The sequence below is a fragment of the Grammomys surdaster genome, unplaced genomic scaffold, assembly GCF_004785775.1.
Source record: "Grammomys surdaster isolate TR1022 unplaced genomic scaffold, NIH_TR_1.0 126906, whole genome shotgun sequence".
Taxonomy (NCBI): domain Eukaryota; kingdom Metazoa; phylum Chordata; class Mammalia; order Rodentia; family Muridae; genus Grammomys; species Grammomys surdaster.
In genome coordinates, this window is record NW_021621692.1 from 2,820,751 (window position 1) to 2,837,967 (window position 17,217).

At 39.4% G+C, this 17,217-nt stretch overlaps 2 protein-coding genes across 2 annotated transcripts in view; both read right to left on the reverse strand.

Moving 5' to 3' along the window:
* LOC114615559 (ATP-binding cassette sub-family A member 8-A-like) overlaps window positions 1-14,523 on the reverse strand; it is a 61,828-nt gene extending 47,305 nt beyond the window's left edge. The window contains exons 1-4 of the mRNA XM_028761243.1: window positions 14,212-14,523; window positions 8,555-8,656; window positions 6,706-6,910; window positions 1,654-1,818 (exon numbers count right to left, since the gene is read on the reverse strand). Coding sequence (XP_028617076.1) covers window positions 1,654-1,818; window positions 6,706-6,910; window positions 8,555-8,650 — 466 coding nt within the window. The 5' untranslated portion in view covers window positions 8,651-8,656; window positions 14,212-14,523. The remainder of the gene's footprint in view (window positions 1-1,653; window positions 1,819-6,705; window positions 6,911-8,554; window positions 8,657-14,211) is intronic.
* LOC114615558 (ATP-binding cassette sub-family A member 8-A-like) overlaps window positions 1-17,217 on the reverse strand; it is a 136,190-nt gene that overhangs the window by 56,666 nt on the left and 62,307 nt on the right. The gene's annotated exons all lie outside the window — the stretch shown is intronic.

The following is a 17,217-nucleotide window of genomic DNA, read 5'->3' on the forward strand; positions in this document are numbered from 1 at the left end:
TAGGTATATGTTTGAAGAAAAGTTACTTTGAAAAATAAAAACTCAAATTTATTCTTCCATTGAAATTTCAATTACAGTTCATTAAAGATAATCCAACATTAAATTAGGAGATTTGTTCTGTGCTATATTAACTTAAAAATATCTTAAATTGATGAAGGCACAGATAGAGTTAAAAATAGCATGATGGCAAGCAGAAGTACCATCTATACATGGCCCCATGCTCCTTAAGAAGTGAAGTTTAGAAGGCATAAATTCCCTGTTTCTTCTGTAATCTTTTTCTAACTATTAAATATTCCATCATCCAAGAACACTTTCCTAATCTTCATGTGTTTTAAAAAGATGTTTGCATTCCTAAACAATACTCCTCCTCCACTCTTACCATTGATGAAAGGAAAATTTTTTGCTACTCTTATTATGTTTTAGCTTTATTTTCATAGAGAGTCTTATTCTGTAACCTAAGCGGGCCTGAAACTAAGTAGGTAGCCCACATTGGCCCTGAACTTGCAACCATTCTCTTGTCTCAGGTCTAACCTATTATATCTGGCCATGAGTATAACTTTTCCAAAGTTCTAGCCTGATAATCCAGCCCCAACTAGTGCAAGCACAAAACGACGTGATTTATCTGCTACTAAAGCTCAATTTTACTGTTGGCAAAAGTTGCTAAACTCAGATGTTCAGGAAACCTGAACAGAACGCACTGGCAGCTGTGATTTTCTCTTTCATGCAGATTTAGTTAAGATAAATGTTGTGTGTGTGTGTGTGTGTGTGTGTGTGTGTGTGTGTGTCTTCATGCACATGTGGTATGTGTGTGTAATTTCTTGTTTGTCTAATTTTATTCACCTCTAGAAGTCAACTTTATGTTTGCTATGGTGAAGGTGGGAAGTATGAGTAAATGTGTGTGCACATATGTGTACACATGGGTGAAGGTCAGATGTTAACCCTGAGTGTTGTTTCTCAGGAGCCACCCACCTAGTCTTGTGAGATCAGAGTGTCTCACTAGGAATTGGGACTCACTAATTAGGCTAGCCTGGCTATCCACAGAACCACATCTCTCTGTTTCTCCAGCTCTGTGGTTGCAAGCATGCACCAGCACAGGTTCTAGGCATCAAACTATTCCCCCGCACCCATTTGCATAGCAAATACTTTACTGAGATATCTCCTCACCCACCCTGCCTTTGTTATTGAAGCTTATTGTTTTGTATTAACTCACATCTTGTTCAAGTTTGCTTTCTGTTGCTGTGATAAAACCCCATGACCAAAAGGAACTTTGGAATGAAAGGGCTTATTTTAGCTTAAAGCTTACAGTGCATCATTGAGGGAAGCCAAGGGAGGAGCATGTAGCAGAGACCATAGAGGAAGGTTGTTTACTGCTTGCTCCCCATTGCTCCTTCAGCTATATTTATTTTACAGTGTAGGCTCATTTCCCTGAGGATAGAACTACCCACAGTGCACTGGACCATCCTAGTTGATTAGCAATTAAGAAAAATGTGTTATAGATATGCCCACTGGCCAATGGTAGGAAAGAAATTCTTGAGTCAAAGTCCCCTTTTCCCAAGTTGTCCGATAAAAACAAAACTAGCTAGGATATATCCCTACATTCCTTATAACATTAGAGAAATGGAAAGCCATCAAATGCGGGAGCTGCAGAGATACCTGTGTGGTCCTGAAATTCTCTTATGACTGGGATCCTTCTTCCTTTCATGAACTTCAAATGGTAGGAGGAAGCATTGGTGAATATGACCCTTACTACATCATCATAACGTTCTGAAATGAGTTCTGTCATATTTTCTTCATTTGGAAAAGCCAATATTTTTCTTCCTGGCATTCCAAGAAAAAAAAATTACCACTATAAGTAAATTTATATGAACAATACTGATGAGATGCCGCTTTAAGTACTTTTCTGTTGCTGTGATTGAGACACCATGAGCAAAGTCAACTTAATGAAGAGAGAGCTAATTTTAGCCTATGGATCCAGAGTGAAGAGTCTACTGTGGCAGGATAGAGCCATTGCAGCAGGAGGAAGGAACTCATATCTTCAAATGCAAGCATAAAGCAGAAACAGTGGCCTACAAGTAGGGTAAGGCTTTATACACTTAAAGCCCACCCACAGTGACAGACTTCCTTCAGTAAGCCCATGGCTCCTAACCCTCCTCATATAGCACCACCAGGAATACACTGCTCAAATGTATGAGCTTGAGGGTCCATTTCTCTTTCAAACTATCATAGAACCCTAAAAAGAATTGTTCTTGTGCTGTCCTATTCCTCAGTTGGTTCTTGATCTTTCGGTAAATAAGCCATGGGCCCACTTGCTGGAGTGGAAGGAATAGGTGGGACTTCTGGGTCCCTGGAGGAAGAAGACAGTTGCAGGGGAAGAGTGGAGAGTTTCCCAAGGTTCTGATGGAGAAAAGTTGACCAGTCTTATGAGATCTCCAAATGGAGTGACCACACAAGCTGCTCCTACAGATAGGTGGTCAGAGATGTAACTGAGCTACTAACAATTGGGACAGGAAGGAGATGTGGAGCTAAGAATATTGATAAGGGCACGATTTTCCAGGTGGGAGATAAGAAGCACCCAGGAATTGTGTCAAAAGGCAAGTTGCAATTGAACAACTGTGTGTGCATATTTTATCTGTGGATTCAAGGGAGCTGGGGGGGAGGGCTTGTAGCACAGCCCATTCCTGGAGCTTAGGTAGGATAGCAAAGCTACACACAACAGAAAACTTATTCCATTCCATAGAAGATAAAATTTTTTATGGAAATAATCCCAAATTGTATAATGACCTTAGATAAATTACACTAAAAGTATTCAAAATATATTTACAATGTTGTGGATAAAATCAGAGGAACATATGTAATTAGATATTTTCTTTCATATACTCTAATAACAAATTCCCATGATACAAAATGACCAGCCAATCCAATTAGACTATTTACTACTGTAGAGGAAGAGAAGGGTTCAAAATTTAAAACACAAAACCGTACCTCGAGTGGATATGTAGCTTAATTAGACATTACTTTGTCCTTAGGAGAAGACATTACTCAGATTCATTTTCCCTAAAAATCCATTATGTTCACTCCACAGAGAACATCTGTGAAATGGAGAGTCAGGCTGAATATTGTGGAGGAAATAGAGATGTGGGTCTTGGGTGGCAGGTGAGATCAGGTTATGATCTTAAATCAGAAGCAGGTTCAGTATGGAGGGGTATGATACCCAGTGCACACATTCAGACTCAGGGTCTATATCAGTAAAATGGTTAATGTGCTTTCAGAGGAAACAGGTTTGGAATGTTTTTTATCCTTGTGGCCCATCAGTATAGTCTGAGAACAGTGGCCACACAGACTCCCCTCCCCATAGCTGGAAGTTTGCCAAGACAGACACTGTGGTGATGGTGGACTCTTCGATATTGAGTGTGCTTCTGAGGTCAGAATCCCAATAGAAGTCATGGTTACCCGAGCTAGAGCAAACCTAAGTATACAATATGACTAAGAAACGAAGGAAAGGTTTTATAGCTTTCCAGAGACTGGATCTAGTCAACAGGTCAATCATCTCAGAATAGTAGTGCCTTGATGGACCATGTGAATACTGCCAATGAATGACAAGGTCTTTCTGAGATACCATCATCACACTCAGACTCAACGGACATCATGGGGCCATCACCATAGCAGATATTCTTTGGTATATTTTTCCTTGCTTCATATTAATGGACACTGTAGGATTTTAATTTACATTTAAGAAAAAGGAAAAGAAAAAAATATGTTTTTCACTTACTGGCTTTAACTTGTCTTCCTTCTAGAAAACATTCTGAAGTTCAGATGCAAAAACTATACCTGCTCTTTTGGTTTGATGTGGTTTGGATGAGTTCTTGGGGTGGCTCAGAACCTGAGCTGAAGCTGATAGGAAAGATATACTGGATGTCTGTCTACTTGTGCCACTAACCTGGTCAAAATTAATTCTCAAGACACTACTGAACAAACTCAGAACGAGATAAATGGGTAATGAGTTGTCATTTTACTTAAAACCACATGCATTAACATTCACTTACAAATGAAAGATTCAAAATACTTTGCCTGCTATTTACCTGATCCTGTAAACAAGGTGAAAGGAGGCTCAAAGGCACTTTAGGGAATACTTGACGTACTATACAATAATACAGCAGAACCATTCCATCCTAAAAGCTGCTCCCAACCAACCACTCTTGCTGGTCTATTGTTATGAAAAGAGAAACTGCCATATCAAGGGTGGCCTTGGTTTAGGAAAAAGCCAATTTTTGTTGTGGTGATCAAGAGGCCAAGCTCTCTAGCGAGAGAAATGAGAGCAAAGCCAGGCATACCAGGAACCCTTCTGGAGGGCGTGGAAGTCTAGGGGTCGACCGTAGGTGGAGGCAGGGGAGCTGACAGTTGAGTCAGTCTCCTGCGGAGTCACTTCTGGATCCTCTGCAATTTTCAGCTGATGGTAATGAACTTCAACTGCCTTCTTGATGGCAGCATCAACCTGGTTCCGTGGAAGACAGGTCACGGGCGATGATCTCTGTCTTGCTCAATCTTGATGTCGTGCGCACATCCTCTCAATGAGGGTCCGTCCGGATGGGTCCGTGCCTCGAGCCCCACGTCTGGGTGCCACTTGGCCCGACCGGCGGGTCCTGGTTTTTCGTGGGGGCGAGGAGGACTGGAACCTGCTATTCTTCAGAAGATATGGTACACTGCTTGAGTTATGGTCTCCCTGCTATTCTTCAGATGATATGGTACACTGCTTTGAGTCTATCTGCAGTTGCCAAGCAGGATCTTGCAGTTGCCCAGCTTCAGGGGACCTTGTGCAGGTGGGAAAAGGTAGCTAACATTGGGGAGCCTTCCTTTATGACAATATTACACCCCAAACTGACAAATGGTTGATAACTTGAACATTTACAAGAGACTAGGATGGCTGTGAGTTAGCCCAATGACGGGATTATTGTAGGTCCACTTCCCAGGGGCCCACCCAATGCAGCCGAAAAGGAGTGCGTGGTGCTGGGAGTGGGTGCAGCCTACATGGCCTAAGACAGGGCTCTCACCCTCCTTTCACCCACATCAGAGTCCCTTGACGTTGCCCATCGTCGATAGCCTAAAGCCTTCGACCATCGATGTGACTTGTCTCACATCAGTGTTTTGGGGTTGTGAACTTGTCTAAGACCCCCCATAATTAGACATCCAAATTCAAAACTCACATAGTTGGGATTGAACATAAGAAGCCTTCTCTAACTAAACAGAGAAGGGGGAGATGCCAGAAGCCAGGACCCTCGCCCTTACCCTTACCCCCTACCTTTCCCCACCTGCACAATGTCCTCTGAAGCTTGGCAGCTGCAAGATCCTGCTTAGCAACTGCAGATGGACTCAAAGCAGAGTACCATGTCTTCTTAAGAATAGCAGGGAGACCATAACTCAAGCAGTGTACCATATCTTCTGAAGAACTGCAGGTAGATCATAATTCAAGGCAGTGTACCATATAGACCATGACATGTTTCAAGGCACAGGCCAAGAAGATTTTGTACTTTTCCACCACCTGGACCCTCTTACCCCCTCCCCTTGTAAAACACACTATAAAAAAGCATTTCATGTTCAAAAAAAAAAAAAGAAATTAAAAAAAAATGAAAAGAGAAACTGTGACCAAGTTCTTTTGATTATCATAATGCTCTTCCCATGTAAATAACCTAACATAGAAAGCAAAAATTCAAACAAAGAACTCATTTAAAAAGAACTTTTAAATCAAATACTGAAGCTGCATGTGGTGACACAAGGTTATCCCAGTACTTGGGAAGCTAATGCAGGATTATGAGATTCAGGCCAGCCTTGTCTACACAGTGATAACCTATCTCACAATGTATTTTCACGTGATAAAGAAATGTGTGTGTGTGTGTATGTGTGTGTGTGTGTGTGTGAAAGGACCAGTAATTGAGTTTTAAATCTTAAAAAAGGCAATGCCAATTATTCTTAGGCCTAGATGTGATCAAGGGAAATCATGCTGATGTGTTATACAATTAGGAAATTTTGATAATAATGATTTATCAAATGGGGCTGGAGAGATATCTCAGTGGTTACAGCACCAACTACTCTTGCAGAGGACACAGGTTCAGTTCCCAGCGCCCTCATGGCAGCTCACAATCATCTGTAACTTCAACTCAGAGGGTCTGATGATTTCTCCTGGCCTCCAAAGGTGTTGCAAGCATGTGATGCACAAACATACATGCAGACAAAATGCCATACATTAAATAAAAGTAAGTCTTTTTTCTTTTAAATAATCAATTAAGTGAGGTGCTGAAGAGATGGCTCAATGGTTAAGAGCATTTGTCCTACAAACATGAGGACCCAGTTCCAATTTCCATATAAAAGGACTAAATATGGTTCAGAAACTGGAAAACATAGACAGAGGGATTCAGAGAGCTGTCAGGCCAGTGATCCTAACTAAGCCTACACAATTATCTTCCAGTTCAGTGAGAGACTGTCTCAGGCAATAAGATGGGAATGGTAAAGGAAGACAGCTCACATCCTATTTGGGCCTCTGCTAGCTTCTACACCTGAATACTGATGTACATGGAGGACACACACATACACACACACACACACACACACACACACACACCAGACATTATCAAGTAAACTATACAATAACCAGTGCATACGTGTAACCAAATCAATTAAGAGAGGTTCCTTCTGGTTTAGCAGAAAACTCACCTGTCATGTAAGACACCAAGGAGACTGTATCCATTATCTTCTGAATTGTGGGGGTGACAGGTGTGTATGCAATTTTAAAGTTGGAGTCATTAAATGAATCTATGCGTCCCAGGTCCACATCAGGCAGTGATGAAAAATCATAAACTTCATGCAATTTCAGAAATAAAGTTAAACTAAGTAGTATAAGTGCTGTGTACAGGATTTCCTACAAAGCCAGATTAAAAAAAAACAGAGAAGTGTAATTTCTAATAAGTCAAACACAATCACTTCTGCCATATAGCTATGATATTTATTGATGTGTTTTCAAATTTCTTTGTCTCCTAGGATATATTTTTGGAAATATTCCATCTATAAAAATTAAGCATTCCCTATCATTCTCAAGACTATTTTTTATTAAAAGAAATTATCTTGCTATCTACCCTAAGCTGACTTTAAAGTTGTGATCCTTGTACCTCAGCCTCCAAAGGGTACTGATACTGTCACTACACCTAGCCTCCTCTAGGGAATTTTAGAAGTGAAATTGATGACTCTGGTGTGAGATGGATTGAATTTTAAAAGCAGTAGTAGGCTGTGGCTGGAGACAGACTCCCTCCAGCACCCCTCAGTTAGAATTTGCTGCAAGATCAGTAGGTAAGATAGTTCCATGACAGTGACAAGTTAATTATTACTGTTGTCTTGGTGTTGGTAGTTTAATAATAATTACTATTTTGGTCACATTTTAACTGCAGGATAGAAAACACAACAAAAAACCAGGGACCTCAGAATACTACACTGACTTGATAAATTTATAGGAATATCTCAAGGATACTGTGCTCTGCAAACAGCAAATCACTTTGAAAGGTTTAACTTTCCAAAATGTATATGTTGAGTGTGTATGAATGTGTATGTGTGTTTTGTGTGTGTGTGTGTGTGTGTGTGTGTATGTGCACCTGTGCATGTAACACATGTGCCTCAGGCACACACACATGCACATGAACTTGTATGCACAAGCACCACAGTCCACATGCAGAGGTCAGGGACAACCCATAGGAGTCAGCTCTCTCTTCCCATCATGTGAGCCTACAGTCAGATTTAGGTCTTCAGGCATGAATGTAAGGGCTTTTACCCTCTAAGTCACCTGACCAACTCTGATATCTTTTTCTTTCTTTTAATGCTTGGCTTTTAAAAAGATCACTGAATAGGTCCTTAGTATAATCTCACAATTTAGTTAGCAGATGCTACCTGGCTGCACTATCTGATACTACAATGGAAATTTTTTTCTTCACAATTATGACAAATTCACAGTCTCTATGTTCTTAAGAAACCAAATGCCTTTTAAAAGAGAAAGATCCAGGGACTGGAGAGATGGCTTTGCAGTTAAGAAGAGTAATTGCTCTCAGAGGTTCCAAGTTCAATGCCTGGCAAACACTTACTGGCTCACAGTCATCTATAATGGGATCTGATGCCCTCTATTGCCATGCAGGTGAACATGAGTGCAGGTAGAGCACTCATATATAACATAAATAAGTAACTCTTAAAGCAAAAGAGACAGAGAGACAGACACACAACCAAAAGTAAAGCCACTAACTCTACCATCAGTATGTGCCATTAGCAAGCACATTCTTTGTCTCTTTGACCTGCTACTATGTTAATCTTAGTGACCAAAACACTTTGAAATGGCTTTGTAAGGTTTTAAGGTGCTTATTGTATTCTCATTCTGGCCCCCTCCTATGTTACACTGCCCCTAGTGAATGGCCTCCTCCTTCTATGTGGAGGCATGATTTCCTTCCCAGGGAGGTCCTCAGGCCGTGCACAGAGGAAACATACTGCACCATCACACACAGGAAGCAGGGCAGATCCTGAGTCATACCAAAAATGTGTCTCTCTTCAGTCTCTTTTTCCTGAGAAGATTCTTGCACAATAAGGCCCACGTCTGTTGGCACACACTTATCTCTCTCTTAACCATCTTGGTCTGTTTAATAAGAAAAAAAGAGAAGAGTCAACAAATACTAGGATCTTAAGAGGAAATTTTCTGCAGATGTCAGAGCCTGGTTGCCCTTTATTCCAGAGGAAGAGTTTGGATTCTGGAATTCATAGTTTATCAACTGGGCATCTCTTCTATTTCTTACCCATCTCCTCTTCTCACTCCTTCAACAGTGTGTTTCCTTAAATGACATACATTATAAATACATGAACATTCTAATTTGTACAATACATAGCCATTCAAACACATGGGGCAGGGCATGAATCTAGGCTTGGATGATGTCCTTTATATATAACTTATAAATCAACATCTCTTGTACAATGTAGTGGGTATATTAATTCGATGTGTGTAGGCCACCATATTTCCCTTTTCCTGGGAGGAAAACTTAATCTGTTAAAACATTGAATTGCTGAAATAGTAAACATACCAGGATTTTGGCTCGGAAAAGTTTCCTTTCTCACATGATAAGGACAACAGTGTTATGAACAGTAGTGGTGCCCTGTGCAAATATTGGAGAATATGTCTACAAGAATTGAAAGTACTGAGTGAGGACCTTCAATCTTCTTAGTCCTTTTTCTTCTTGCAAGGATATTTTGTCCTGTCTTTATACTACCTGAAAGTAGACATGTTATTGTACATTTTTTGAACTGAGTATGATATTAATTTGTTTCAAAGATACCAAGGGAAAGCCACACTGTGTTTGAGTGGATACTTGAGGCAGTGATAAAATTAGCCTTGAGACTGAAATTCAAGTACTCTTCAGCTGGGTATAAAACTCCTAAGTTTTGACTTAAGTTTTTCAACTTCCTGTTATGAATCATGTCAGGGAAATCAAATTGAAATGGATTATAAAGGAAGTAGCTGTCATTGCAATGGGGTAGGTACACTATGTAAAAGTGTGTTTCATTGGGCGGGGAAGCTGGGAATGGGGATCAATGAAGCTCAGTGTTTTAAGATTTATATTCATAGCAAGGTAGAGGGTACACGCATCATGGAGGATGAGCTAGATGAGATACCATAACTTTCCGTATACTTTTCTCTGATAAGGGATGCTGATTATGGTAGGAACCATGCCTAATAATTTCATGCTAGACATCTGAAGAGGGTACTATTATCCATGGTATACCTGGTTCCCAGTCAATTAAGAAGTGAAGAATGTGAGAAGTGTCCATAGCAACGTTTAACATTTTTTTAGCATAACTCTACATATTGGATTTTCTATTTAGGTAGTGGTCTTCAGAGAGAAAATAAAACATTCTTCCCCTGAAAAATAGAATGGTAGTTTGTGCTGAGGACTTACTTGGGAGAATAAGACTCTTTGTAATGCTGATAACTGTCAGGAGCCATATTAGGACAAGATAATAACTAGCAGGTGATCATCCTGAAATGGTGTGCCATGGATTATTATATAATGTGTGTCAATTGAGGCCTTATTCAGCAATGCTGTAAGGGACGCATTTATGAAAGATTCCTGCTATTAATATGCTTTTCTATTACTATTAAACAAATATAACAATCACTAAGTAATGCCAGACCTTTTGAAGCAGATCTCTGCAGATGCACGAAGATATACTGTGTTGTAGTGATGCTGTGAAGACATATAGATGACTTCTTAAGTCATAATGATGATGCTATAAGAATTCCTAAAATTATATCAATGATTATCAAGCTCTTTTGTAGTGGGACTGCTATTAGGTCCCTTTGTGATAGTCAAAACTGCAATGAGAACTCTTCCCGTCTCGAAGTATCACCAGTTAATTGCTCGTAAATAGTAACTAGACTTTCTCCTACTCAGCACACATTCCAAGAGGTTGTAAAACAATTAACTAAAGGTCATTTAAATGGAATTAAGGATTTATTATAGGTGCTAGGGCAGAAGATAAAATATTAACTGGGTTTATCTATACAAAACTTCCCTAATAACTTAGTTATAGTTTTAAACCTTCAGTGAACCTGTGGATCTAGACAGGTGAAGGATGTTTAGCCAGATAATTACTAATAATGGATATGCATGTGAATATTTCCTGTTGTAAACTTCTGTTTCAATTTATGATTTGATTTTTGATGTGAACTTGCAATGAACTTTGTAACATGTGCTCACGTATAAGTACTGAGGAAAAAGAGATGAGAGGCAGATAGAATAGAGAGATAGAATAGAATTTTTTCCCTTTCCCCAGAGAGAGTAGAACTTTTCCCTTTCTCTGCTTAGGATCTTTCTTCTTTTCCCCTTAGATAGTTTTCATAGGAAACTTTTTCCACTTAGTAATAAACTCTATAATAACTTCTCTTAAGTGTCTTTTCTTCCTACAACCTCAGACTAGCAGGTGTAAGTTAAGGCCCAGCAGTTCCTGCTCAGATAGTACAAAGGCTATTTACTTAATCCTTTGCTGTTTTTAGGATGAGGTGATAAGTGCAAGAAACTGTAGTTTCTGGCATCAGAGGATCACAGAAGACAGGTAAGCTAACTGTAGGATAGTAACTTAGATAATTAAACTTTTATTATACAGCAACCCTAAATATCTGGTAATACAAAGTCTTACCCTTCAATTTCATAAGACAAAGTCTTAAACCCCCCACCCCCAATGCTCTTCCCCCTCTGCTGCCTCAAAGAACTGACAAGAAGAATAAAGATTCTCCCCCAAGCCAGGGCTGGCTCCTGGCAGATAACCAGCTAAAGTTGAGCTAGATGTATTGAAAGGTGCCATGGGGATTTTGATGGAAGGGCTCCTAAGTGTAGGAGCAGTATTTGGCAGGTCTAGTCATCCTGTCCTTGGGAGAGTAGTAAACAAGAATAGGACATATATGTAGTATATGGTATGTGTGTGTGTGTGTGTGTGTGTCTGTGTGTGTCTGTGTGTCTGTGTCTCTCTGTCTGTCTGTTTGTCTGTCTGTGTGTGTGTCCATGTGTGTGTGATGTGCATGGATACCATAGAGTTTGTGGATGAATACATGATTTTGGTGAGGAGTAGGTCGTTATAGACACAAATAGATTGAGGCTAGCCCTGGAAGTCTTTGATCTGTGCATGAGCAGTCAAGAAAGAGAGTGCAGGAGCAGAGCAGCCCCTCTCCAAAAGAAACTGCACATCAGTCTCAGCATTTATCACTTGTAGCAATGTGTTCACCAAGCCTGGGGGGAGGGGGGTTAAAAGGAGACATTTCAGAATTTGGCTAATGTGTTCACCCAGGCTCTTCAGAAAAACACAAAAAAATAGACCGCAACTATATCAACATCAGGCAAAATAAAGATTTTTTTTTTAATGTGAGAGAGGGAGAGATGTGAGGAGACAGAGAACAATAATCCATGTACTTTCTGGAACTGGTTCCTGGACTGTGTGATATGTTGATTTCATGACGGATAGGGCAGGCAAGTGGGACACCAATGGGCTTATGAATTGTCACAGCCTTGATTAGAGGCTATGAGACAGCAAAGAGGAAAACCCAGTTGGAGCATCTGCATTTTAAAGCTGAAGAGAATTTCATATCCTTTGGCGAACCTCAGACTGTATTTGCAAGGCCTACAGATTTTTGTGGTTGAGTCAAGGTCACTCTCATTAATGAATGTTTTTCTTACAGATGTATAATATATTGATAAATCTACAAGTTGGCTCAATGTCAACTTGCTGACCAAGCTTAACGATCTTAGTGTGGTTCTTAGAACTCACACATTGGAAGGAAAGAGCTGATTCCCTCAAGCTATTTCTGACCTCCACTCATGTATCACGATACACATGAGCATCCCTTTCAACAACCCACCCCACCTCAAAACATTAATAAAAAAAAACCTTAAACTCCTCTGATTTAAATGTTAATTGCATTTAAAAATACTTTAAAAGCAATATCTAAATGAGCATTAATCAAACAGCTCAGGTCCCTCAGTTCAGCCAAGCAGATACATGAAATTAATTGTCACAATGTGGGGATTCAGATAGTTTACTGTAGCAGAACTTTTCCTAGAAAGAGAAGTTTCATAGCATAGTTGAATACATCTCCAGACCCCAACCAACAAATCACACATGACTCCAGTTTTTCCAACCTTTCTGGAAGCTACACATAAAAGAAAACAAAACAGAGTAACTCTTCATTAAGTCCATTAAGACTAAACTGTGGAAGGGAAGGGCTTGCTTAGACCAAATTACACAATCAAGTTACTTTGGGAGAAATCACTTTTCTGGGAGGCTTGGCAGGGTCACTGATTCCATTGTGGTGTTCTGTGCTGGTCTGTGTCAACTGGTTTTATACTCTAATAGTTAGTAGAATTAATCTTTTTTGTTTTTTACCAATATATTGCCTAAAACTGGTCCACCAGGTTGTGACAGGATATTACCATATAGATAGAGAATAGAAGTTTCCCTGCATCATCCTTTCATTCCATCCATGAGACAGGTTCAAACAGAGAGCTGCCTGTTTCCCAGGATAAAAATTCAGGTCAAGAGTCCAGGGGACAGTCCCATTGTGCAGGAGCACTGTAGCCACTCACAGCATATTTCCAGAAAAGAAAACAACACATGGCTATAAAGTAAGGTTTAGAGGCAAGTCTTTGTACAAAAGGATGGAGACAAGATATCAGAAAGCCTGTGGACTGACAAATGGAGAGAGGGTTGCAGTATTCACACACACACAAAAGTGAATGTTTTAAGTCAGGGTGTCCAGGAGCCCCAAGAATTGCTGTAGGCAACATGAACATTCTTAGAGAGATAAAACAACTTGAACCAGCCACGGAAGCAGCCACAGCCCTTTGTAGCCAGAACTGAGACTAACTCCCAATCTCAGAGTTTCACTGTAAGTCATCCATGTGGCATAAATAAGCTTGGTGAAACATCCCTCTTGCTTGCTTTTGCTTCCTTCACTGGTTCCTAGATCCTTGTCAGCCCACGTACAAATAAAAGTGAAGGCTTTGCTTCAGCATGAGTGAATGTTATTGACTCTGTGCCAATCAACAAAACCCTGTTTACTACAAACTCCTGCTGACAGTAAAGGATGTGACATTTGAAACAATATCACTGTAGTGAAGTGGCACAGGCCTCAATATGATTCAATACATCATACCCAGAAATGAAAATGTGCAGGAAAGTATCTTACGTTAAAAAACACAACAACCTGTAAGTCTGAGAATGACGGGCTGAGATATAAAAGCATTTCTCTAAATGTCATCCTAAAAAAATTCTCAGGATTAGAGAGACAGTGTACTGGAAATGCCTGCAAATTACTGTACAATTCATACACTTGTGTGTATAACTGCAGCTTGGCAGCAGAGTCACATTCAGATCCACACAGGAAATGCTTCCAGAAGACCTGCTTACATTTCTCACGATTACTAACACATTATGGGCACATTCCCACATCTTTGCTTAAAATGAGAAATTATGGCAGTGCCTTTAAAGCCACCCACTCCTTCCCCTGTAGACCACACAAAAATAAACCCCAAAACACTAAAGCTCACTGCATAAAAAATAATAATTTTTCCCTAAATATTTGTCATTGAGTAAATGAAATCTCACTTATAATAACATAATACAAACAAAACAGAAGCAAAATGAACTTACATTTGAAATGTCTGAAGAGAGTGTGTTGAGACTTGGTTTCCTCACTCCAAGAAAATGGCTTCTACTTCTCTCCAGACTCTATCATGTCTGTATTGGTCTCATTCTGTTTGCTTGTTTTGAGCATTCCCAGTCAGTCTGACTGCTTTTGGAGGAAGATTGTGGTTGTAATTTTCTTGGCCTGCTGAGTACTGTATTCACGTGACCACTCTTGAACAAATCTCTTTTTTCTTGACTTCCAGCCAGTTCCCAGAGCAGAGAGATTGCCAACCCTACTCATTCAACTAATTATAGTGTCAGAAAAATCTGTGTTTACTGAGGGAATCCAAATTTGTAACTTTTCTGGGCCCTCCCCCAAAAGAAATTGGCAGATTTCAAAAATAAAAAATAAAATATCATTCTTTTAAAGGTAATACATAAAGAACTCAGGGCTCTGAGCTCTGGACTTATTCTACAGTGTTGAGGGAGGTAATCTAATTAGATATCAGCATAGAAAGCAATATCTTGATTTTTTTTCTGTATCAAATCTTCCATCCTGTCCACTTTGTCCGTTCCTGATCTCAGCAGTGTTAGGCAATAGGCTCCATCTTTAAAATGTGTTCAGCATTATCTGTTGTGTTTTATAAAAAAGAAATAGAAGCCAGGGATAAGTTGGCAGAGGTGTGATATGGTGCTGGGGTGCGGGGGTGGGTTGCGGCGGGGTTCGGAGGCATAGAAGAAATGCTAACATTATGGGTCTTGGGAAATATGGCTCAGAACAGCATTCAGCTATGTATAGGTGATTCAAAACCAAAACTAACCATAAAACATAACCATAAAAGACGTTTGTTAAACAAGTCACAAATTTAATAGAAAGATATTAGTAAGGAGGGAAGTGTAAGCCACTGTTCAGCTAATATTTAGAAAATTCTATTTCATTTTCATAGCTAGAAAAAAAACAAAAAATAGATTTTGCGTGTCACTGCACTTTGAAAAATACAAGTCAACAAAAATTACTTGTGACTTCAGATAATATTCCATGGAGACTCCAAGATTACACAATGCAACCCATCAATTTTTAACCCAGAAAACAAAGAAATGCAGTTAAATCTCTGGGATCATTACCAATTCAGAATTCTGAGATGGTTTCTGTATTGCTGGTTGAAATGCACTCACAAGCTCTAGGACGAGGCTTTGCTGCTCAGTAAGAAGTCATGCCTATAGTTTTGTTCTGATTTTAAGCTTCTCTGTCAGGTCGCTCAAAGAAAAGACTGTTTCTTCCATAACTGAGGCTGTCATCTTTGAAAGAACTCTTTACTTCACTTCCAGACAGCTGCCACATTTGCTTTGTCAAAGGTTTTACTGAGCCCTACTTTGTTGAGGGCTTTTTTTTTCCTTTCAATTTTTCCCTTTTTTCTTCAGAGAAATGATTTACAGATTATTGTGTAAGACACCACTGGGGTCGTGTCTTATAAACATGCAAAGAGCCATGAACTACACACTAAACTGTTATTGCGACATCTACACTACACTATTTCATACTGACCATTTTTTATACTAATTCACTAATTTGTTCCAAAACAGGATTTTTTTAAATTGCTCAGTGTTCTGAGAGTAAAACCCCCAAACTTATAATAAGAAAACCTAGGAGAACTTTTTTTTTTGTAGGAGAACTTTTTGCTTGCTTGTTTGTTTGTTTGTTTGTTTTTGTTTTTGTATGAAGATGATAAGACCATGAAGCCATTGGCTTAACAGAGAACTTGGCCTAGCTCAAAGGTGTCAGCAGTGGTTCTTAACCTTCTTGCTACTGTGACCCTTTAATACAGTTTCTCATGCTGTGGTGACCTTAAACCATATCATTATTTTCATTACTACTTCCATAACTATAATTTTGCTATTGTTATGAATCATAATGTAAGTGATATTGGATATGCAATCCCTGGGGAAGTGTGATGACTCACAGGTTGAGAAACACTGTTTTAATAATTTATCATAACATGTTCCCGTAACAGCCTATAAAATCAATGGATTGTCTGGCTCAAAGTTCTAAACTCCTCCCACAATCCTCCCCCAAACAGCATGGTCTATTCTGTCCCCAATAATATCCCACAAATAGGGTACCAGTTTCCTACACAGAGGTAAACATCATGACCAAGTGTAACATGTGGAGGAATGGGTTTATTCCATTTTATAGCTCTTTGGTCACAGTCCATCACTGAGAGACACCAGAGCAGGGAATCAAAGCAGGAACCTGAAGGCAGGAAGTAAAGCAGAAGCCATCGAAGAATGCTGCTTGCTTCTTGGTTTCTCATATCTTGCTTTTTACTAATGCTGTCAAAGACCACCTTTCCAGGCAGAACCTGTTTCCAGGTAGCTTGGCTCTCCCACATTAATATTAATCAAGAAAATTCCATGGAGTTATATACAAGCTGATCTTATGAAATCATTTTTCTCAATTAGTATTTCTTCTTCCCAGATGTGACTAGGTTTGTGTCAAGTTGACAAAAACCAAACAGTGTAGGGTTTTAAGCAAAACAATCAGTCACAGAAACAAAGAGACAACCCACAGAGTGGAAGAAAACATTCACTAGCTCTTCATCTGTTCTAAGATTAATATTTCAGTACAGAAAGGAGTAGAAAATACGTCTAACTTATCAATAATCCAGTCAAATGGGTAAAGAAATTGCATAGCCTTTTCTCAAAAGAAGAACCACAAGTGGCTAATAAATACATTTTAAAAATCAACTCTTGCCTCATGGGAGATAAAAACCTTAAAACCAAAGCTATAATGAGAGTCTATTTCATCCTAGTTAGAATAGCTATTGTTAAACTTTTAAAAGTTGCTGATGAAAATTTAGAGAAAAAGCATGATAATATAAGACTAGTGGAAATGTATGTTTATAATATAGCCACTTGACAAATCGGGTAGAAACCCTCCCCAATCCAAAAGCATACCTGTGATAGGATCCACTTCTTCCAGGCTTGAATGTATACAGAAAATAGGTGAGTAACATCAAAAAGAATTGCATA